The sequence below is a fragment of the Bacillus rossius genome, chromosome 15, assembly GCF_032445375.1.
Source record: "Bacillus rossius redtenbacheri isolate Brsri chromosome 15, Brsri_v3, whole genome shotgun sequence".
Classification (NCBI taxonomy): domain Eukaryota; kingdom Metazoa; phylum Arthropoda; class Insecta; order Phasmatodea; family Bacillidae; genus Bacillus; species Bacillus rossius.
In genome coordinates this window covers 36,704,459-36,722,302 of record NC_086342.1, presented here as the reverse complement: position 1 = coordinate 36,722,302, position 17,844 = coordinate 36,704,459, and the positions used below count along the sequence as shown (strand labels likewise).

General features: G+C 38.3%; 1 protein-coding gene across 3 annotated transcripts in view; it reads right to left on the bottom strand.

The window, feature by feature from the left end:
• Positions 1–773: 773 nt before the first annotated feature.
• Positions 774–17,844, bottom strand: part of LOC134539292 (E3 ubiquitin ligase Rnf121) — a 50,866-nt gene continuing 33,795 nt past the window's right edge. For all 3 annotated transcript variants that reach the window (XM_063381191.1, XM_063381190.1, XM_063381192.1), the window contains 4 exons: positions 8,957–9,185; positions 8,146–8,279; positions 5,241–5,342; positions 774–1,292 (listed from right to left, as the gene is read on the bottom strand). In XM_063381191.1, the coding sequence (XP_063237261.1) occupies positions 1,172–1,292; positions 5,241–5,342; positions 8,146–8,279; positions 8,957–9,185 (586 nt within the window). In that variant the 3' untranslated portion in view covers positions 774–1,171. The remainder of the gene's footprint in view (positions 1,293–5,240; positions 5,343–8,145; positions 8,280–8,956; positions 9,186–17,844) is intronic.

Here is a 17,844-nt window from a genome sequence, read left to right as displayed (position 1 = left end):
TATAAAATACGGTAATGAAAAATTATTAAAATATCTAAAGGAAACTTAGGAATGATAATTTTGGAAGTACAGTTTCTTGTTGTTATTTAATCAAGAACACCATCTGATGATATTCCATTTTTAATTCTGAGGAGATGTAAAAAAGGCGTATCTTGGTTTGAACCATTTAATTCAATGAATATTTTAGTTTTTGCTCTGTTTGATCATAGCACATAATTTCATGAAATGGTTTTTTAATAATAGTGACCAACTGCTTCAAATATTATTTGGTGTTTAGCATTGAATAATTGTTTTCTTCCTTTCAGAATGAATACAACAGTAATAATACTGTCAAAAGACACTAATTTATTATTTCTAGAAAAATAAACAAACAGTAAAATTTAAAGAAATAAAAACTTATCACAAATAACTTTACGATGGTAAACAAAATTGGAATTTGGTAGTATCAACAGGGTGACAAAGGGCAGCCTTTACTCTGTACTGTAATCCAAGCATGAGCCAGACTACAGAAAATGAGTGGAAAAAAGTACAAATTTTTTAAGACCAATCACAAACTTAAATTGGTCACAATTAAACTAATATTAATTTTGAACTCATATTTTTCTGTATTTTACATTTTTTCCCGGTGTCCTTTTGAAAATGAGTTTTAAGGCAGTTTTTGTTGTGTTGAGTGATGTACAAAGGTCTTCATTCAAGTTGCTCAAACATGAATAAGAATGCATGGATATGTACAACGATGTAAAATCTATGAAGGAACAGAAACCAAACAATTATTTTCTTCTTCAAATCAGTAAAAACTTTATTGCACAGAGCAGTTTCATCATCAAAATTTCATTTTGATATACAAACTGAGGTAGCTTACAAATAAAAAATTTTTTTTTGCAAATCCAGAACCACCAGGGTTCCGCTCCCGTGTTTGTTTCGGGAGACATCAAACACCAAATATTCTGACAACGGGCCAAAACACACGCAACGCGAATTAAAAAAAAAAATAATAATGATGGCGCCCGAGACCAAAATGGACACAGCTTTACGGATCGAGGGACCAGGTGTGCCGAGCTTCGCGCACAGGTTGGGACCCGTGGGTCGTCATTACGACAATAATCTTCAAACAAACTTAACAAACAGGAGTGCGGGGAGTCGCCCCGGGCCCGAGGGAGGGCGACGCGGCTCACTCCAGGCCCAGGATCCAGTTGATGCACTGCACCAGGAACAGGATCAGCGGCTGCCACGCCACCAGCCAGCGTATCCAGTCCAGCAGCTGGCCGTACAGCACGTGTGGCCGCTCCCACCTGGCGCCCGCGTTAAGGACTCACATCACGGTCGTCACAGACGATGACACGTCCACGGGTGCATTGGGTGAGGAAAACCCAAGCGGCTCAAGGTATCGTCCGACACGTTGCCCATCACACCTACGAAAAAACCTGCGGGAGGCGAGTAGTCTTACCGCTCGATGCGACGGCCCACGTCCGAGCTACGAAGTGCACTCCAGCTGTCTGGATGTTTCGTTACTCACTTCCGGTGGTTACTCCCGTCAACAACTGCATAAAATACGTTGATTCTTTTCTGCCAATTACAATTTTTTTTTACGAAGAAAACATTCAGAAAATGGGATCAGGGTAATCAACCTACCTACCTTTTACCTAGCTTAACATTTTTCAAACCAACAAAAAAAAAATTTAAAGACTGCAAACATTAACCGTGGCCATAACTGCAATTGTGATCTGTGTGTTAGGTAAAGTTATTTATAAAAACGAAACCCATTCATGGAAAGTAGGTACGTTTATTTAAAAAGTGGAGTATGTATATAAAATCACGCCAAACAATTTAAATTAAGAAGTCATGCAACGAAAACCTTTCTTCAACTTTAAATAGAAAAACAAAATGTGAATGCGAACCTGAACTAACGCATAACTATCGTCATAGTACACACCACGAAAGAGTGCGAGCCAACAAATGTAGCTAACTCATATCTCGACAGAGAGCACGTGTTGCATGCAATCGGCGAGATATCAGTATCGATATTTGACTACGTGTGCACGCTCTACACAGGAAGCAACATAACCAAACATGAATGATGCCAACTAGCGCTGGCTACATTTTTATAAGCGGTACACAGCGGCGACGCAGACGAACAGATAAAGGTAATAACGTTTAAAAACGTCTTTAAAAGAAAATTTACACATCAGATAAATTTGTATTTCCGTTTATTAAATAAGTAAGCGGTAATGTCTGATAAATATTAGATTTCTACTTTAAAATACATCGTTTTATACAGAAAAAATACCTACACAAAGCGCTCAAAATCTAATAGCGGGACCAAAAACATTATGCGACGTTTAAGCAAGAGGTTTTTTTATCCAAATTTTAAGGCCCTAAAATATAGGTGCGACAATTATGTATGCGCGTGCAACAATTATGCGATAAAACAGGGTATTCCAAAAAATGAAAAATACCGGTTCTTATATATGTCTGAAGATACCATGTGCCAAATTTCATTCAAATCTGAGATGGTGGGGTGGGCAATGTGTATCTCGACTGGATGATCTGGCATGGGATGACCCAGACCTGAAGCTAGAATGCACTTTCGTTGACTGGCAGTTGAATAAAAATAAATTAGCAAGCATTTGTGGTTTAAAAGTGATTTAATAAGAGATGCACAATAAATAAATTAAATCAATTTTTCTCATCCATGCACTTTGGTAAATTGTTTTTGTCTGGATAGGACAATCCTTGAATTTCAAACATAAAAAGATTTTCTTTAATGATTTGAATTAATTTTTGGATAAATGCTACTTAATTCCAAGATGCAATTTGCATTACTGTGCACTGTGGTGTATTAACTTGCATTTCGGTCTGATGCGATGTTTTGACATGCTTTTATGTGTTATTTTGTTTTTAAAGTAATTCACCATATAGTCTTGTACCTAACTGTAGTATCTTTGGAATACAGCTTGATGCTTACATGATAATTTTTAGCATGTAGAGTGTAAGGTCTTGAATCTGTCATTCTATGGTTCGGCACACTCCGTAACATGACCAATCAATGAGATATACATACTTGCCTTCAGATTTTTTTGAAGCGAATTATGGCTGTACACTTTGACCGCCAGATTACATTACTGAGCTGCTAATATTTATAGTTCGTTCAGAGTTTGTCATTACTGTCTGTTTTTAACACAGTTTCGTGTTTTCTAGCGGGTTACATTTCTTTTTAAAACTATATTGACGTTATATAACCTAGCAGGGCCAAGGTACCGAATGCACCAGATTAACTATAATTAAAAAACAAATGTATCCACACACTTGCACACAATCTGTTGATGATACATACAATAAAAAAAAATACTATGAAACATCATTAATAAAAACCTTGTAAATACAGAACTCTCATTAATACAAAAATTTTTCACAGTCCCTAGAAATTACATAGGAGTTATAACGCTCAGTAATTTGTTTAATAAAAAAGTAAGGTTAATGAGTAACACAAAGTTGTTTTTTTTTCAACGGTAAACAAATACATGTAGTACAGGATGGTTAATTGTACAAATATAGAAGATTAATGTAAATAAACAATGTGAAGTGTAAACTAAAATAATACAGTAGAACCCTGTTATAATGTTCCTGCATATAATGTTTTCCTGCTTATAATGTCATATTTTTAAAGTCCCAATATTTCCCCCATAAGGACAATGTATTTATTTCCTGCATATAACGTTCATAAATAGTGTAATTTCCTGCTTATAATGTTTGCTTTCTAACATTCAATAAATGGGGGAAAAATGTTTTAAAACCAAATTATTCCAACATTTACTATAAAAAGTTTCCTTTATGTATCTTCATGTTTACAATCACTGCCATACAATACATGAAGTTTGTTAAAATACAATTTTATGCAATATACTGAAGGTACACAATGTTCATACTAGTTACGTGTCAGTTGGCACCCTTAGTCAACTCTTCTCTTCCTTGCCATTCCAGTGGGTATTCAGATGCACGTACATAGTCCTATGAATCTATGATATTTAAGTTGCCAACCATTGAGCGAGGGCATAACTTAAAGTGTTTTCTATTGCTTACAAATAATTTTTTTTTTTCATTCATACGTAGGAATCCCAAAATTAAACATTTTCAGGTGGCGAAGGAGTAGACGCTCTCACTCTTAATGTTGTCATCTTGAATCGTGAGACAATTTTACAAAAAAATGTGGCAGTGTATTTTTAAAGACAAACAAAATTTAACCAGGGAACAAGACGAAGTTGAAAAATTGTTGGCTTGTTTCAGAAAATTCATGTATCAAGTATACTATCTTTGGTTTTAACATTAAACTTGTTTACATAGCTTGGTGAGTCCATTGGTACAAAGCTCAAACATTGTTAAGTGCTAAATTGAGATTTCCTGCTTATAACGTTTTCCTGCTTATAATGTTTTTTTCTTGTGCTCCCTTGAAAAACATTATAACAGGGTTCTACTGTACTGATTCCATTGTAGTTTGGGGAAAAATCTTAAGAAATTTTATCCTTCAATATATTGTTATTTTTGTTGGTAATTTCTAAACATTTGATTCAATCTTCTGTATTTAATCTACAGATTTAAGTGTGAAAAAGTAGAAAATATTTTTTGAGCCTCAGATGGCCATTATAAAATTGTATTTTATAACACTAAAAAACAGTTTATTTAATTTAGAAATTACAACAAATTGTGAATTATTTTTGTAAAAGTTAATACAAAACTCATTATTGCAAAGTGACAAATAATTATTGAGATTTGACTGTTGAGATTGCTACCACAATGGGGGTTGAAGTGTCCGTCGAATCCTAGGGCGCAACCACATGTATAACGGGCACGTGGACCCGGCTACTCTGTTCTCAGGGCCGTGACGTAGCCCGTGTTTCCCCCTGTCTCACTCAAAACCTCTGAAATACGATGAAAGGTGTGTGAAGCTCCTTCCTCTCGCAGCGCACGCGACTCATTGCCCGTTTGTCCTCGCTCGGCAACTCTCGGGAGCGGAGCACTGACGTCACACCGGCGGGCGCGGGCCGACACACGCACACACGCACACACGCACACACACTTTGGCGGGTGGTGGTGGAAGGAGGGGGTTGCAGCGTGTAAGGGGGGAGGTGGTGGCACATCGGGCTCAGAAGGGCGCAGCCCGGGACAATGTCAAGATTAGCCAAAAATATCCACTCACCCTAACAAACACACATACCTTACACTGCAACTTCTGAAAAGGATACGGATTGCAAAACATCTTCTTCAGGTCCACCTTCTCCTTGCAATACGGGCACGTCTGCTTCTTGCCGACTATGCACCATCCTCGAATACAAAACTCGTGGAATCTTTACTACATGCTGAGGAAAATAAAATGCATGGCCAAAACAAAAATTATTTTCTACAATAAATAATTGTGACTCGTCAAAAAAGTAGCTTAGCTTCTGGGTTGTAGCCGTGTCCTTGGCAAATATTTCCCCAACGTTTCGGTTGACATTGCAGTCGCCACTACTGTAGGTAACTGCTACCTACTGTAGGTTACTCAGTAGGTAACTGCTCCCTGATGATGGCGACTGCAATATCGACCGAAACGTTGGTGAATTATTCGCCAAGAACACGGCTACAACCCAGAAGCCAAGCTACTTCAGACAATGGCAGTGAAAGCCTGAAAACATTATTAACTCACACAATAAATCAAGAAATGGTTCGTACAGACATGTCGTGTTGGAATAATAATAATAGAGCAACAGACGCAATGCAACTAACTGTATGCAAATAAAATATTATACTAACCAATAATATTTGACACACCTGTGGCATCAGAGTGACAAAAATGATAGACATGACAGATTTTTCGACTAAGGTATTATTTATTTTCATAGTGTCGTAGGTGCAACCTCATTTAAATGAGCATCATCAGAATTTTGATTACGATAGATGGTTAGCCTGGTGCCTAACTGCGAGAAGGAAACATGTTAAAAAAAAAGCAAAAGCATTATCAGAGAGAAAGACAGTAAGATTGATTTTTACAAGAAGAAAATGGAAAAGTATGGAAAGAGTTACAGTGGTTGGAAAAAGCTAATATAAGGAATGTTGACACACTGAACACAAAACTATAAAGAATGTGTGATACACCAGAGTCTCGCAAAGAAATTGTTAAAATTGCACTTTTTGGTGAAGTGTTGAATGAACAGCTGAAAGAAAAATTTGCAAATTTAAAAACAAAAAAAAACCTTTAAAACAAAAAAAATTTTGGAGAAAGTCCTGTCTGGTAAAATAGTAGATAAATACAACCTGTGGAAGTGCAAAGAAAGTGCTATATAAAAATACTAAAATCCTGTGCTTTTTTTAAGATGTATTATTCAGAAATTTCATTTCTGTAAACATTAAAATGTGTTCACACACACTAATTTTTTCAAATGAATTTGAATCAAACATATTTATCTAAAACACAGCTATTAAAAATAACCTGTTTACATTGAAGGTTTTCATATGTTTGGTGTGTGTGTGTGTGAGTGTAACTGCAAGAAACATTTTACATTTTTTGTTTCCCACATGGATGAAAAACATCATGTTTGCAATCACAGAAAACAAGCTAGTATCATTCAAAGAACAACCTACCAGATGGGAGAGCTGTATCAACCTTATACTACCAGTCACCTTTATTCTCCTCTTGGTCATGAAATTAAATGCAGTACTACCTGTTAAAAATTTTATCCAGGTACAGTAAACTCCCTATTATCCGCGGGCGGATGATCCGCGCATGCTACGAAAAAATACAGCACATATGTAAATCTGCATTTTATTACAAGTGAGCAAATTTGAACTCTAATGACGAGTGTATTGTGTGCAGTATACAGTAAAATGCCACAGGCCTTCTCGAAAATCACGCAGTGTCTAATGAAGTCTCTGAGTACGTACAGTACTGTATCCTTGTTACGAAGCAAGTACCGAACACTTTTATGTTCACATTACTGAAATGTATTGTATGTTAATTATTCAGTAAAATACTATAATTTTAGCATCATTTAAAATTTGTTACTGTTAATTGTAACTTTTACTGTACATACATGTTTAGATTTGTAAGTTTAATTTAATGTTTCCTTTTTTGTTTCCCATTTTCGGCTCTTTTGCGGATAATCGGGAGCGTACACTTAGAAATTAAGACTTACTAACAAGAAAAAAACTTCGTAAAAGGGTACATTGTATGTATTAATATGTCAAGTGCTAAATTTTTTTTAACTTATTACGCTGGAAGTTGTTCGAGTGGCATTTTCTTGTGAGGATTCTGCTGCATATTTTATGTACAGTAGCCATCTGAGAGTGATTTGTGCAAAATCACAGCAGTTATATACAGAATCATAAAGAATGAGAATGATTGTTGGGATTCTAAACTGTTGTACTGTTGCTATAAAATTCAGTGGAGATACATGTATGGCATTTTAAAATGTTCAGCATAATTTAAATTTTTCATATTTAGCTTAGTACACTGATATGTGCACCATTTCAGCTCCGGTGATGACTACCGGCGTTCAATCTCCTAGCTTGTTGAGTCGTGTCCACAATTATTAGAGTAACAACTGCAGCAGTCACAACCTCTCTAAGGTGTTGGATGTTCAATATCTTCCCAGGGTGTAACATGTTTATAACGTCTCTCCAAAGAAAAGAATTAAGTTTTTCAGCGACCTTGTACGATCACGAGGCTAAAATGCCGCAAGCACGAGAGTGAGTCGGGCTGCGAGACTACCCCGTTCACTCTGCTTTAGTGTGCAGTGGCAAGTGGTAACATGCTGACAGTTCAACAAAAGGCTCAGTTTGTGTACTACGCTAATTCTATAAATTCAAACTTTTCTGAACATTTCAAGATGCTAACCTAAGTACTTATTTTAAATAAAAGTCTAGAATCCTGGCAAACATTCTAGGTAATCATGTATAAAAAAAAACATTTCACGAGACAATGTTTTTAAGGTTTGTTGCCTAAGAAACGAAAACTACATAGAAATTTTCTGAAAACCACCATAGGTAACGACTTATAGGGGTCATTCTTTGAAATTAACCTAAAACTTTGCAGGTCAAGTGACGACTGTGTCTTAGAACTCAGTTTACATGCCCAGGCACAGAAACATGTGCATCTTGTTTTTCGAAGGATACACGTGGTCACAGGTCAGCTTGTACGTGTTCTCAAGCACCCCCTCCTCTTCTTCTTGAACCAAAAGTTTATTGCCGCACACGGCACAAACCCCACTCTCCAGGTGTCGTGTTGGCATGCCTTGCGCTGTGTAGTACTGCAGCACAGAATCCAAAATGAAAAAACAGCAACGGGTCCTATTCGACATGAATCAGTACGCAGTAGCCACTTGCATCCATTCCTGAACAGAGAAGTGACACATTTTGATGTTTGCAACAAGTAGACTTGAAAAGAAAGTAATTTTAGAAAGGTTTACAAGCTATATTTTCAATCAGTCACAAAACACTTGAAAAACAGGCTTTGCAACAAATCAGTAAAAAAAAATTATTGAAATGTTTACAAAAAATTTTAACAGTGGCTGTAAATGAAATACAGGACCTTCAATGGCAAAAAGCAATGATATTGATCAAAATTATTTGTGAAATTGCCACTTTTTAAATTATTTAAACCGAAATAAAGTTTTGCTGTTAAATTCTAAATGCATTATTTATTTATTTATTTTATACATTGCCTTATTTTAAATGGCCTTGTCTTACACTTAACCACATGCATCTTTACTAACTAGGTACATATATGCAAAATAAACCTGATAAATATTATAGCCTACACATACCAAAAATTGTCACAAATACATTTAAATAAAAACTGAATTAACTTATCAGTACAAACATGAAAATAATAATAAAAAATAGCATAGGATAAGATACACACCTCATTTAAATAAATAATAAAGTTTTGGAAATAAAAATGGAAAAAAATATATTTGACACTGACCCCTACGTGAGATGCCATTTTATCTGCGCAAATCTCTGCAATGTCTCTGCCCAGCACGCCATAGTAGAGCCCGTAGAAGAGAAACAACAGGCCCACGTCCATCCACGTGTGTGGCTTGGCATCGAAGAGAATGTTGAAGCCAAAGAACGTGGCCATCATCACCACGTAGCCTATTATCCCCAGACCGTAGCTCAGCTTGTAGATGAAGTAGAACCACTTGTACACTAGTCTGGATTAAGAGAAAACAATCACGTATTGTCTGTAGGACAGAGCATCACAGCCACCTTTACACATTTAGACACATCCAAACACAAACACGCATTTCCCACAATTAAATCCATAAACATAAAAAAGGAATTGGGGGGGGGGGGGGGGGGGGGGGGGGTTGGTTGTCTGTAAAGTCGGTTTACGGATGATAATTTTACGTGATAACGTCAAATCAAATTTTTTAAATTGCTGCATTTAAAAAGCCTGCCTTAACCTGTTTGATATTATAGAAGCTTTTCTCGCACGGTGGTTGACCGGTTCTTGCACGCTCGGCTCAGGCGGAACGTAACAATGAGTCATGCTTTTTCGTGCGTGCAGCAGGCATTCATCGATTTATAAGACGTTATCACGTCAAAAATAAATGCTACATATTCAAAATAAATTACAAATCTTCCAGTATAAATATTAAAATTTATTGTTTAATCTGCATAATGCAGAAATATCACTAAGCCATTTTAACTTGCTTAAAATTGTACACATCTACGTACACTTATTTGAATACAGTATTTTAGATAAATTACACACTAAAAGAAGCACTACTTTAGATGTCAATTGATGAAGCTCAAAGAATACTAAGAAAATTAAATGCCATTAAAATTTAAATAAAAAAAGGGGGTTGTCTGTAAATTTGTTTTACGGACGATAATTTTACGCGATAACGTGATTGGAAGAGAGATAGATGCGTCACAAGCCGAACGCTTAGGCCGATCGTGCCTCTCTATCGCTTGTTCCACGTTCTCGCAAGCATGGTCGGCTCAGGCGGAACGTGACAATGAGTCATGCTTTTTCGTGCGTGCAGCCGGCATTCATCGATTTGTAAGACGTTATCACGTCAAAAATCAGAAGCCAGCATTATTAGTCACCAGGGGAGAAAACTAAGGTTAGTGATCTCATCAACATCAAGTTCATTAGAGTTATAAAGAGGAGTGAAATGATAAGAGGGAATGGGAGTACCTCGAGAAAACTCCCGCCACAGCAACGTCCTTCACATCACCCACGTAAGAACTGTCCGGTCTCAACCAGTCTGGAATTGAAACCAAGTAAAACTGACGGGAGGAAACTTGAGCATTGTAGTGTCCCTTTGAAATTTATTGCAAGTTAGAAATTATTTTTTTATAATTAACTGAGTGCCCAAGGAACAGCACAAACTGTAAGATTGTCACTTTCAGTATGTTATAGGTGTAGCCATCATCGTAGTCACATTTACGATATCTAAAGACTTAGGGCACGTCCGTAATTTTTTTTTTTGGTGACAGCTGTGTAGAGCATTGGAACAGTCAGGGTGGCTACAAGCTTAGAATACCAAAATTTCCTGACTTTTCCACTTTTCCCTGAGCTTCCAGACATGCCTCCCGTGGTGTTGCTTTCTGGAGTAAAAACAGGTTGTGCACGTCGTAAATGTTCCCTTAATTTTATGCCATTTTAAAAAGTTTGTAAACTTGCTATAGATTTACCTAAAACTATCGAATGTAGGTTATCAAACATGTATACAAAGATGTGGAAATAAGTTTTTTTTTTCACCCCTTGTGATTGCCGTAAAGCGCCCAGGACTGAATTTCCTGATATTAAACATTTTAACTTTTTTGAGATGACTAAATTTTGGCCTGAAGCAGTATTTTTTTGATTAATTTTGGTGTCACAAGAAAACATTCTAGAAATATATTGTGATTGCACTTATTTTCCAGGTATTCCCTAGCCATTTTTATTTCCTTGACTTTTCACTATTTTACCTGTTTCTTACACCTGTAGCAACCCTTGACATTTGATACTAATGGAGTTGCATTCCAGAGGGAATTGGGTTGAATCGCGGCCTAAACATGCTTAAATTAAAAATGTTCGCAGGCTTTCACTGCCATTGTCTGAAGTAGCTTGGCTTCTGGGTTGTAGCCGTGTCCTTGGTGAATAATTCACCGACGTTTCGGTCGACATTGCAGTCGCCATCATCAGGGAGCAATCACCCTTACCAGTTGTCCTGCCTTTATATACTCTCACCTGAGGGGAAGGTGCTTCCTGATTGGTTGCAGCTGTGAGCCAATCAGAGCCTTCCTGTCTTCCAGTTGGCTGGGCTGTTTTGCCAATCAGGGGCGATTTGTCTGATGTTGGCTGTGAAGCTATGTTTTGAGGATTTCTAAAGAGTGGGTTCCAGGCGAGAGTGTATACAGGCAGGACAACTGGTAAGAACCTCCATAGGTAACTGCTCTCTGATGATGGCAACTGTAATGTCAACCGAAACGTCGGTGAATTATTTGCCAAGGACACTGCTACAACACAGAAGCTAATCTACTACATGCTTAAATTAAGTTTCCCACAATTTCCTAAAATCACCCCAGAAACATGCCGGGGTGGTCCCAGGGCTGTCAAAAGAAACCAAGGGCCCAGGGGCAAATCATTTTGTCGGATCCCCTCCTCATTACTTGATGCACAATTTATAAAAACCAAAATTTTTAAAAAAACTCTTAAGACTATAAATTTTACCACTGCAATAACTGTAAACATCATCTGCGTACATCGCTTAACTTGTGAGGTTTCCGATAAATTCTATGCGCAATAGACTTGTAATTTTAGTCATGCTATCAGGGTAAACTCAGGTACGAAAAAATCTTTCAACTCTGTTGGGCCTCCCTTGTGTCTAGGCCCCAGGGATCCCACCCGCCCTTTTTCTTGAACGCCCTGGATGGTTCCTTACAAGGGCCATGGCTGATATCTTCCCTAATATTTGCTGCTTCCGAATACCTTTTTAAAGAATCCTTGAAAAGTACATTTTAAAGCATGGTTTGTACCATCTCGTGCTATGAAATGAAAAATTAAGCAGTTTTTAAGGAACTCTTTACTTTTGCTTTACTACTATCAAGAAGTAGAAAATTGATTCTTTGTATTACAAAATCCCCCAAGAAAATAACTACGTCAAATAGTTAAGGCACAAAAAATAATTTCTTTGGTTAGTTTACCTTTTACTCGAGTACTCCTACTGTCCAGAATTATATCTGGAACACAATTCTTACCCAACCATAGGCTCCATCTCAAATTCGTAGGCCTAACATTTATTTTATCACTAATTACCTTTGCTTTATAAGTTCAATGTAAGAGAGGATAACACACCTTTTAATTTAAATATGAGAAATAAAATACATACAACTAATTTATAGCATTTTTTTATATACGAAATCTAATCCCATGTCCCAATATTCATTATTGTACTACACAAGCGCAAAGCATTGTCTGCTGCCAAGTCTGAAACAAAATAATATTGAAATACCCACATTTATTCATTACTTGAAAGCTACCAGTTTTTATTAAGGCATTTTTAAGGATTCTCAGTGAAGGGCTTTTAAGAACTCATATTTATTTAAAGACAAATTAAGGGCTTTTTAAGGATATTAAGGCGGCGTACGAACCCTGTAAAGGATGTCAGTCCTTTTCGTTGACCTTCCGATAACTGCAAAGAACTTTGCAGAGTTGCCGATACGGGCTTTCATGAAAGCCCAGCTGCTCACATTTTTAATGCATCCTTTGTGGCCTGCAAGATTTTCGTGGCGCTATATTTGTGAGTAATGTAACGCCACTCGTGTACTTGTTATTAATATTGACAAGATGTCGACAAAACAGGCATTGGAAGTGGCGGGCAGAAAATAAGAATTAAGAACAAAATTTAAACATCAGAGGCGGACACGGGGTGGGTCCAAAGAAAATTTGTAAACTCCCTATCAAGACCTGGGAGCATAGTGTGGATCGTTATTGCCTTAAGTAATAAAAATAAACAGTTACGTTTATAGGCATCCTTTTATTTAAGATCAAAGTTTGTTTTCAAGATTTTCTGTTACAAGCTATAAAGAGAAAACACTTCTATCATTTAACCATTTTTAAAGAGAGCTCAGTTTACTTAATCATTTACCGAACCGGGCCGCGAATAGAAAATTATTTTTCCAACACATCATTCTTAAAGAAACCGTAAAGTTTTAACATTTTACAATAATCTGTAATAACCATATTATCTTATCATTGGTTAATTATAACCATTTCACATATACAATTTCGAGATGGCTGAAGAGACCTAAACTGTTAAATTGGTTCGAATCTAATATCTGAAATTACATTTGTAAATTAACAAAAGAAACTTTCGCTGGCACTCGCTCTCACGAACTGAAGATTTTCTGGCGGTTCGTAGCTGATGGCGAAAAGGCCGGGAGTGAGGGCTTCTACTGGCGAAACCACCAATTCAAAATTGGAGGTCGCTGGGCTTGTTTTGTTCCCCATGATGGTTTCTTTCTCTTTGGAGGGGGGGGGGGGTCTAGGACCCTGTCTGTGGACAGACCAAACCAAAATAAATTAGATCTGCACCACAGACAGAACAAGGTCGGGTCAGAAAACGACCGCAAGAGAGACAAAGTTCAAAGGACCGAAGAGAGAACTTACCAAAACAGGGTAGTAGTTGTTGTTAGGCACAGCCATGTTGCCTGGTCGGAAGATGGAGGGTGATGCGCGGCCGACGTCGCGGTTAAAAGAAAAAAAATATATGCGGCACCAGACAAGAAATTTGGTCCGCGGAGAAACTAGGATTACTACGTAGAGGCTATGCTGAGATGACTAAAATTAAAAACCAAAAGGTAAATAGGGAAACATCCCTTTTCTGATCGGACTACATCTTAGTACTGCTGCTCGGCGTCAGCTTTGATTTAACTGGACGGAGCCCGAAACACGATCAGCGGTCTACCGACGCGGTCGTTCCAGAGTGCAGAGCAAGAGTCCCCTCACATCCGCGCCGCGTCGCTAATTCAAAACAAGGACTTCGTCCTAGAGGGTGGAGGAGCGTCGGAAACCTTCGGCAACTCTCGTCGTCCGGCTCGAAGTGAACTATCGTAAAAGACTTCCCTCTGTCGGAGGTGGCACGCATTAAGGTCGACCAGGGGCGAGTTGCGGTACAGTCGACTTAAAAAAAAACTACTCCCTTATGAAACCAATCTATATGGAAAATAAAATTATTTCCAAAAATAATTTTAAAATTATGATAAAATTAAAAAAAAAAAACGTGCCAAAAAACCTAATTCCCGGCACATACTCCCCCGCTTGAATGCGGAGCATAGAGAAAAAAAAACCACTTCTTGTTAGGTGAGTAACCAGGTTCCCCTGTATCCTACTACTAACTTTTATCGCGCGCGCGCAGCGCTGTCACGTCTCAAAGTCAGGCTTCCGACGTATTCGGACCTCGTAGGGTACCATGATTTAAAACATGATTCTGTGAACTTGAAATACTGTTTATATTATAAACTTTAGTAGGTACTAAATTAATGACGTGAAATTTATACGTGGTTGATCTCTATGATTGGACAAGCTGTAGATTCCATCTGTTGGGCACTGTGAGGGAGGCCATAAGGCCACTGAGGCGAAAAAGGTACCTGCGTCCTTGCACTCAGTATAAAATGGAGACTATACACTCCTTGTAACTTAAAACTAGAATGGGAATTAAAACCCCTGTACAAAACATCTTTCCACAAGAAGCCGAAGGCATTGGGACTCAGCCCTGCTCAATCAGGCTATGGAGAAGACTTGATGCTTGCTAAAAGCGAAGCAACACCTCGGTCCCGGAATCTACGGATCTTAGCTACGTAGGCTCCGTATGTCCGTGCACTGATGGTTGATCAGACCAACAGGCCGGAGCAAAGAGACCTACGAGGGTTTTTTCCCCAAGCTAGACTGGGTTCGAGACCCAAAACGATCAACCACATTAATAAATTTGAAAAGGTAAAAATACTGTGAATGAATTTAGGAATATTATTAATAATAGCTTTGATTATACCTCTAATTAAAGTTAATGTAATGAATAAGAAATATGATGTACGTTTTAAATATTTAATCTTATAGAGTGATGACTGCCTTGTATATTTTGCTTTAGGGATTTCAGCCTCAACAACTCTGATGTTTTTAATATAATTAATTCAATATCTGTTATTAAAAAGTTTTTTGAAAACAACAAAAAATTAAATTAACTACTCTTCGCACTCGAATTTAAATTATTTAAATAAATATATATAAATCGCAATAAAATATATTAAACAAAATCTAAAAAGGGGTGAATTACAATTGAGCGGTTCGACCTTCCATGACTGCTGATAGTTTTCACACTGCCAGTAAGGGAGGGTTGGACAGGTCGTCCAAAGTAGAGTGCTGGGGATTTGACCCAGGGTTCACTCCGGTGGTCATGGGATATTTCACCCAGAGGACCCAGTCTTGGCTCGTTGGCTCAGAGGACTGATTTTTGTGCTGCACTGTGGCTAGCTTGACCTAAGTCCTACTTTTGAAAACACATATAAAAGAAACCAGTTTGCCGTCTGGAAGTCACGTAGCTCTTACTTAAATAAACAATGTGATCATTAACGGTGTAGAATAAATACGACTTTGGGGGTAGAATGCAAAAGATAAAATAAAAAAAATGGCTAGATGTGACAGCTTCTGTGCTTAGACTTTATATACGTCGCTGTACATCACATTTACGTACAAGGAAAATAAAAAAAATATATAAACTTTGTTAAATCAAAAGTCAGTTAAAAAAATTACTACAAAACATTATTCTTGCTTACTTTACAGATTATTATTATTATTTATTAAAAAAATTGTATATAATCAAAAATTCACTAGATAAATAAATCGCTGGACAAAATTCATGAAAATTCAAAAGGTATCAGAGAAGTATTACAGAGTAAAAAAAATTAAACAAAAATTAAAACTATTTACGTTAATCAGTTTGCTAAAGACTGAACTTACGTATGTAAAATTAACAATTAAAGTATTTTAAATTGCCTATAGTGTGCTAGCCTATAAACAGGATGCTTAAACATACACAAATTAATGTAGTGGACCTCTCGTTGGAAGTTGAAAAGGATATCACCACTCTCGGTGATTAGTATGGATATAAAATGAGGCTAGTCACCTCGTAGGTGCTTACTTTCGGTGAAAAACTTTTTTTTTAATACGCTCGATTATATTATTATTTTAATACTATATTATGTTTATTACTACTTTAACAATTTAAGAAGTGAAATTTTTATAAAGCAAATGTCTTTAAGTATAGGTTTGACGTCGTCCGGGCCTGCGGCCCCTTTGAGCCCGATACGACACCGCCCAACCACCATCTATATTCAAACCTCCCGCTCGTGCGTGCGTGTGTGCGTGTGTGTCTAGCCCGGCAAGAGGGCGCTTAGCTGCAGTGCGCCGCACCCCTAATTTGCTACGTTTTAATATTATTTGTAAACCCTTTTTGTTTTCATTCGTCTTTGCCCCAGTGTTGTGCAATTTACTTGTGTTTTCTTTAATTTAAATAGGTTACCTTAAATAACTATAGACGTTGCCCGGGCGGACCCGAACAGGCACGGACTTGGACGAGGATAGGAATGCTTTTATATGAATTATCATTAAATAAGTAAATAGTAACGAACTTTCCATTGTCAGTAATTTTTATATATTTTTAATGTTTATCTGTAATTTACTCAACTTTCGCCGGGGCACGGAATCGTAGAATATAGTAACGGTAATTGTGTTGGCGCGAAGGGCGCCATGTTGCCACCTGCGAGCGATGAGCTCAGCCCAGTCCATCTTCATCACTGACCGAGAGCAGACGCGCCAGCACCCCGGGGACCTCAACCTTTGTTCATCTCTGACCAAGTAATTTCTGTATCGTTAATTCTTTTTAAATCGCTTTCGTTCGTCATCCTCGGGGCAGCTCTCGGTCAGCGGACTGTTTAATTAATTAATTGTCTCAGTCGAGTTTCTTTCATCACCGTGTAATAAGTAAACTTTGCAGCATGGCCACGTGTGCGGACCATGCCTTCACCTAAACCGATTCGTGCCTCAGGCTTTTTAACCGTGTAATGTGTAACGTGTAACGGGCGTGTAGAGAGACGTGTTAGTGAAATTAAATCTGGAAAATAAATATAAAGTGAGTATTTATTTAATCACGTGGTGAGTGAGTCTAGGAGTGTGGCGTGCCCGACGCCTAGAGCGGGCCAGGTCTGGGTAGCTAGGATAGAAAGGGCTGGTAACTCGTCCCCACTTGGGCTACGTCACGCCCTGAGCGAGAGACTCCGCCGGGTCCACGTGCCCTTCCACGTGGTGGCGCCCATAGTTAACATCTCAAAATCACCGGCAATGCGCGATCAGCCCTCAAATGGCGCCCAAGAGCGTGGGGCGAGTTACATCTTCCGCGAAAACCAGACCTGTACGAGCGTGTGAGATAGGCGGTTGTTACGCGGAGCGCGCGGAACTAAAGTTCGCGCCGGAACTATTGTTCGCGCGGAGCGCATAGCGGGACTCTGGCGCGCCGGCCACGTGATCAGCCAAGCGCACGCTTCCAGGAATCCGCGCACAAACAACGGACTCCGAGCGCAGTAAGTAACACAGTGCTGATGTGTTCGTGAGGACGGTTCGCGTGTAGAGTACCACGTGCGTAGACATGCATCCGTATCCGGACGAGTGTATCGGGTGTTATTTCCCCTGCCCGAGTTGGGACTTACATGGCAGGACCACCGCCGGATATGAGTGTGGCTACTGCACGGAGTACCGCGTACACGGCGTGACGAAGTGTGGAGCTAGGTCGTGTCCTGGAGATAGTAGCGAGGGATTCCGCTGCC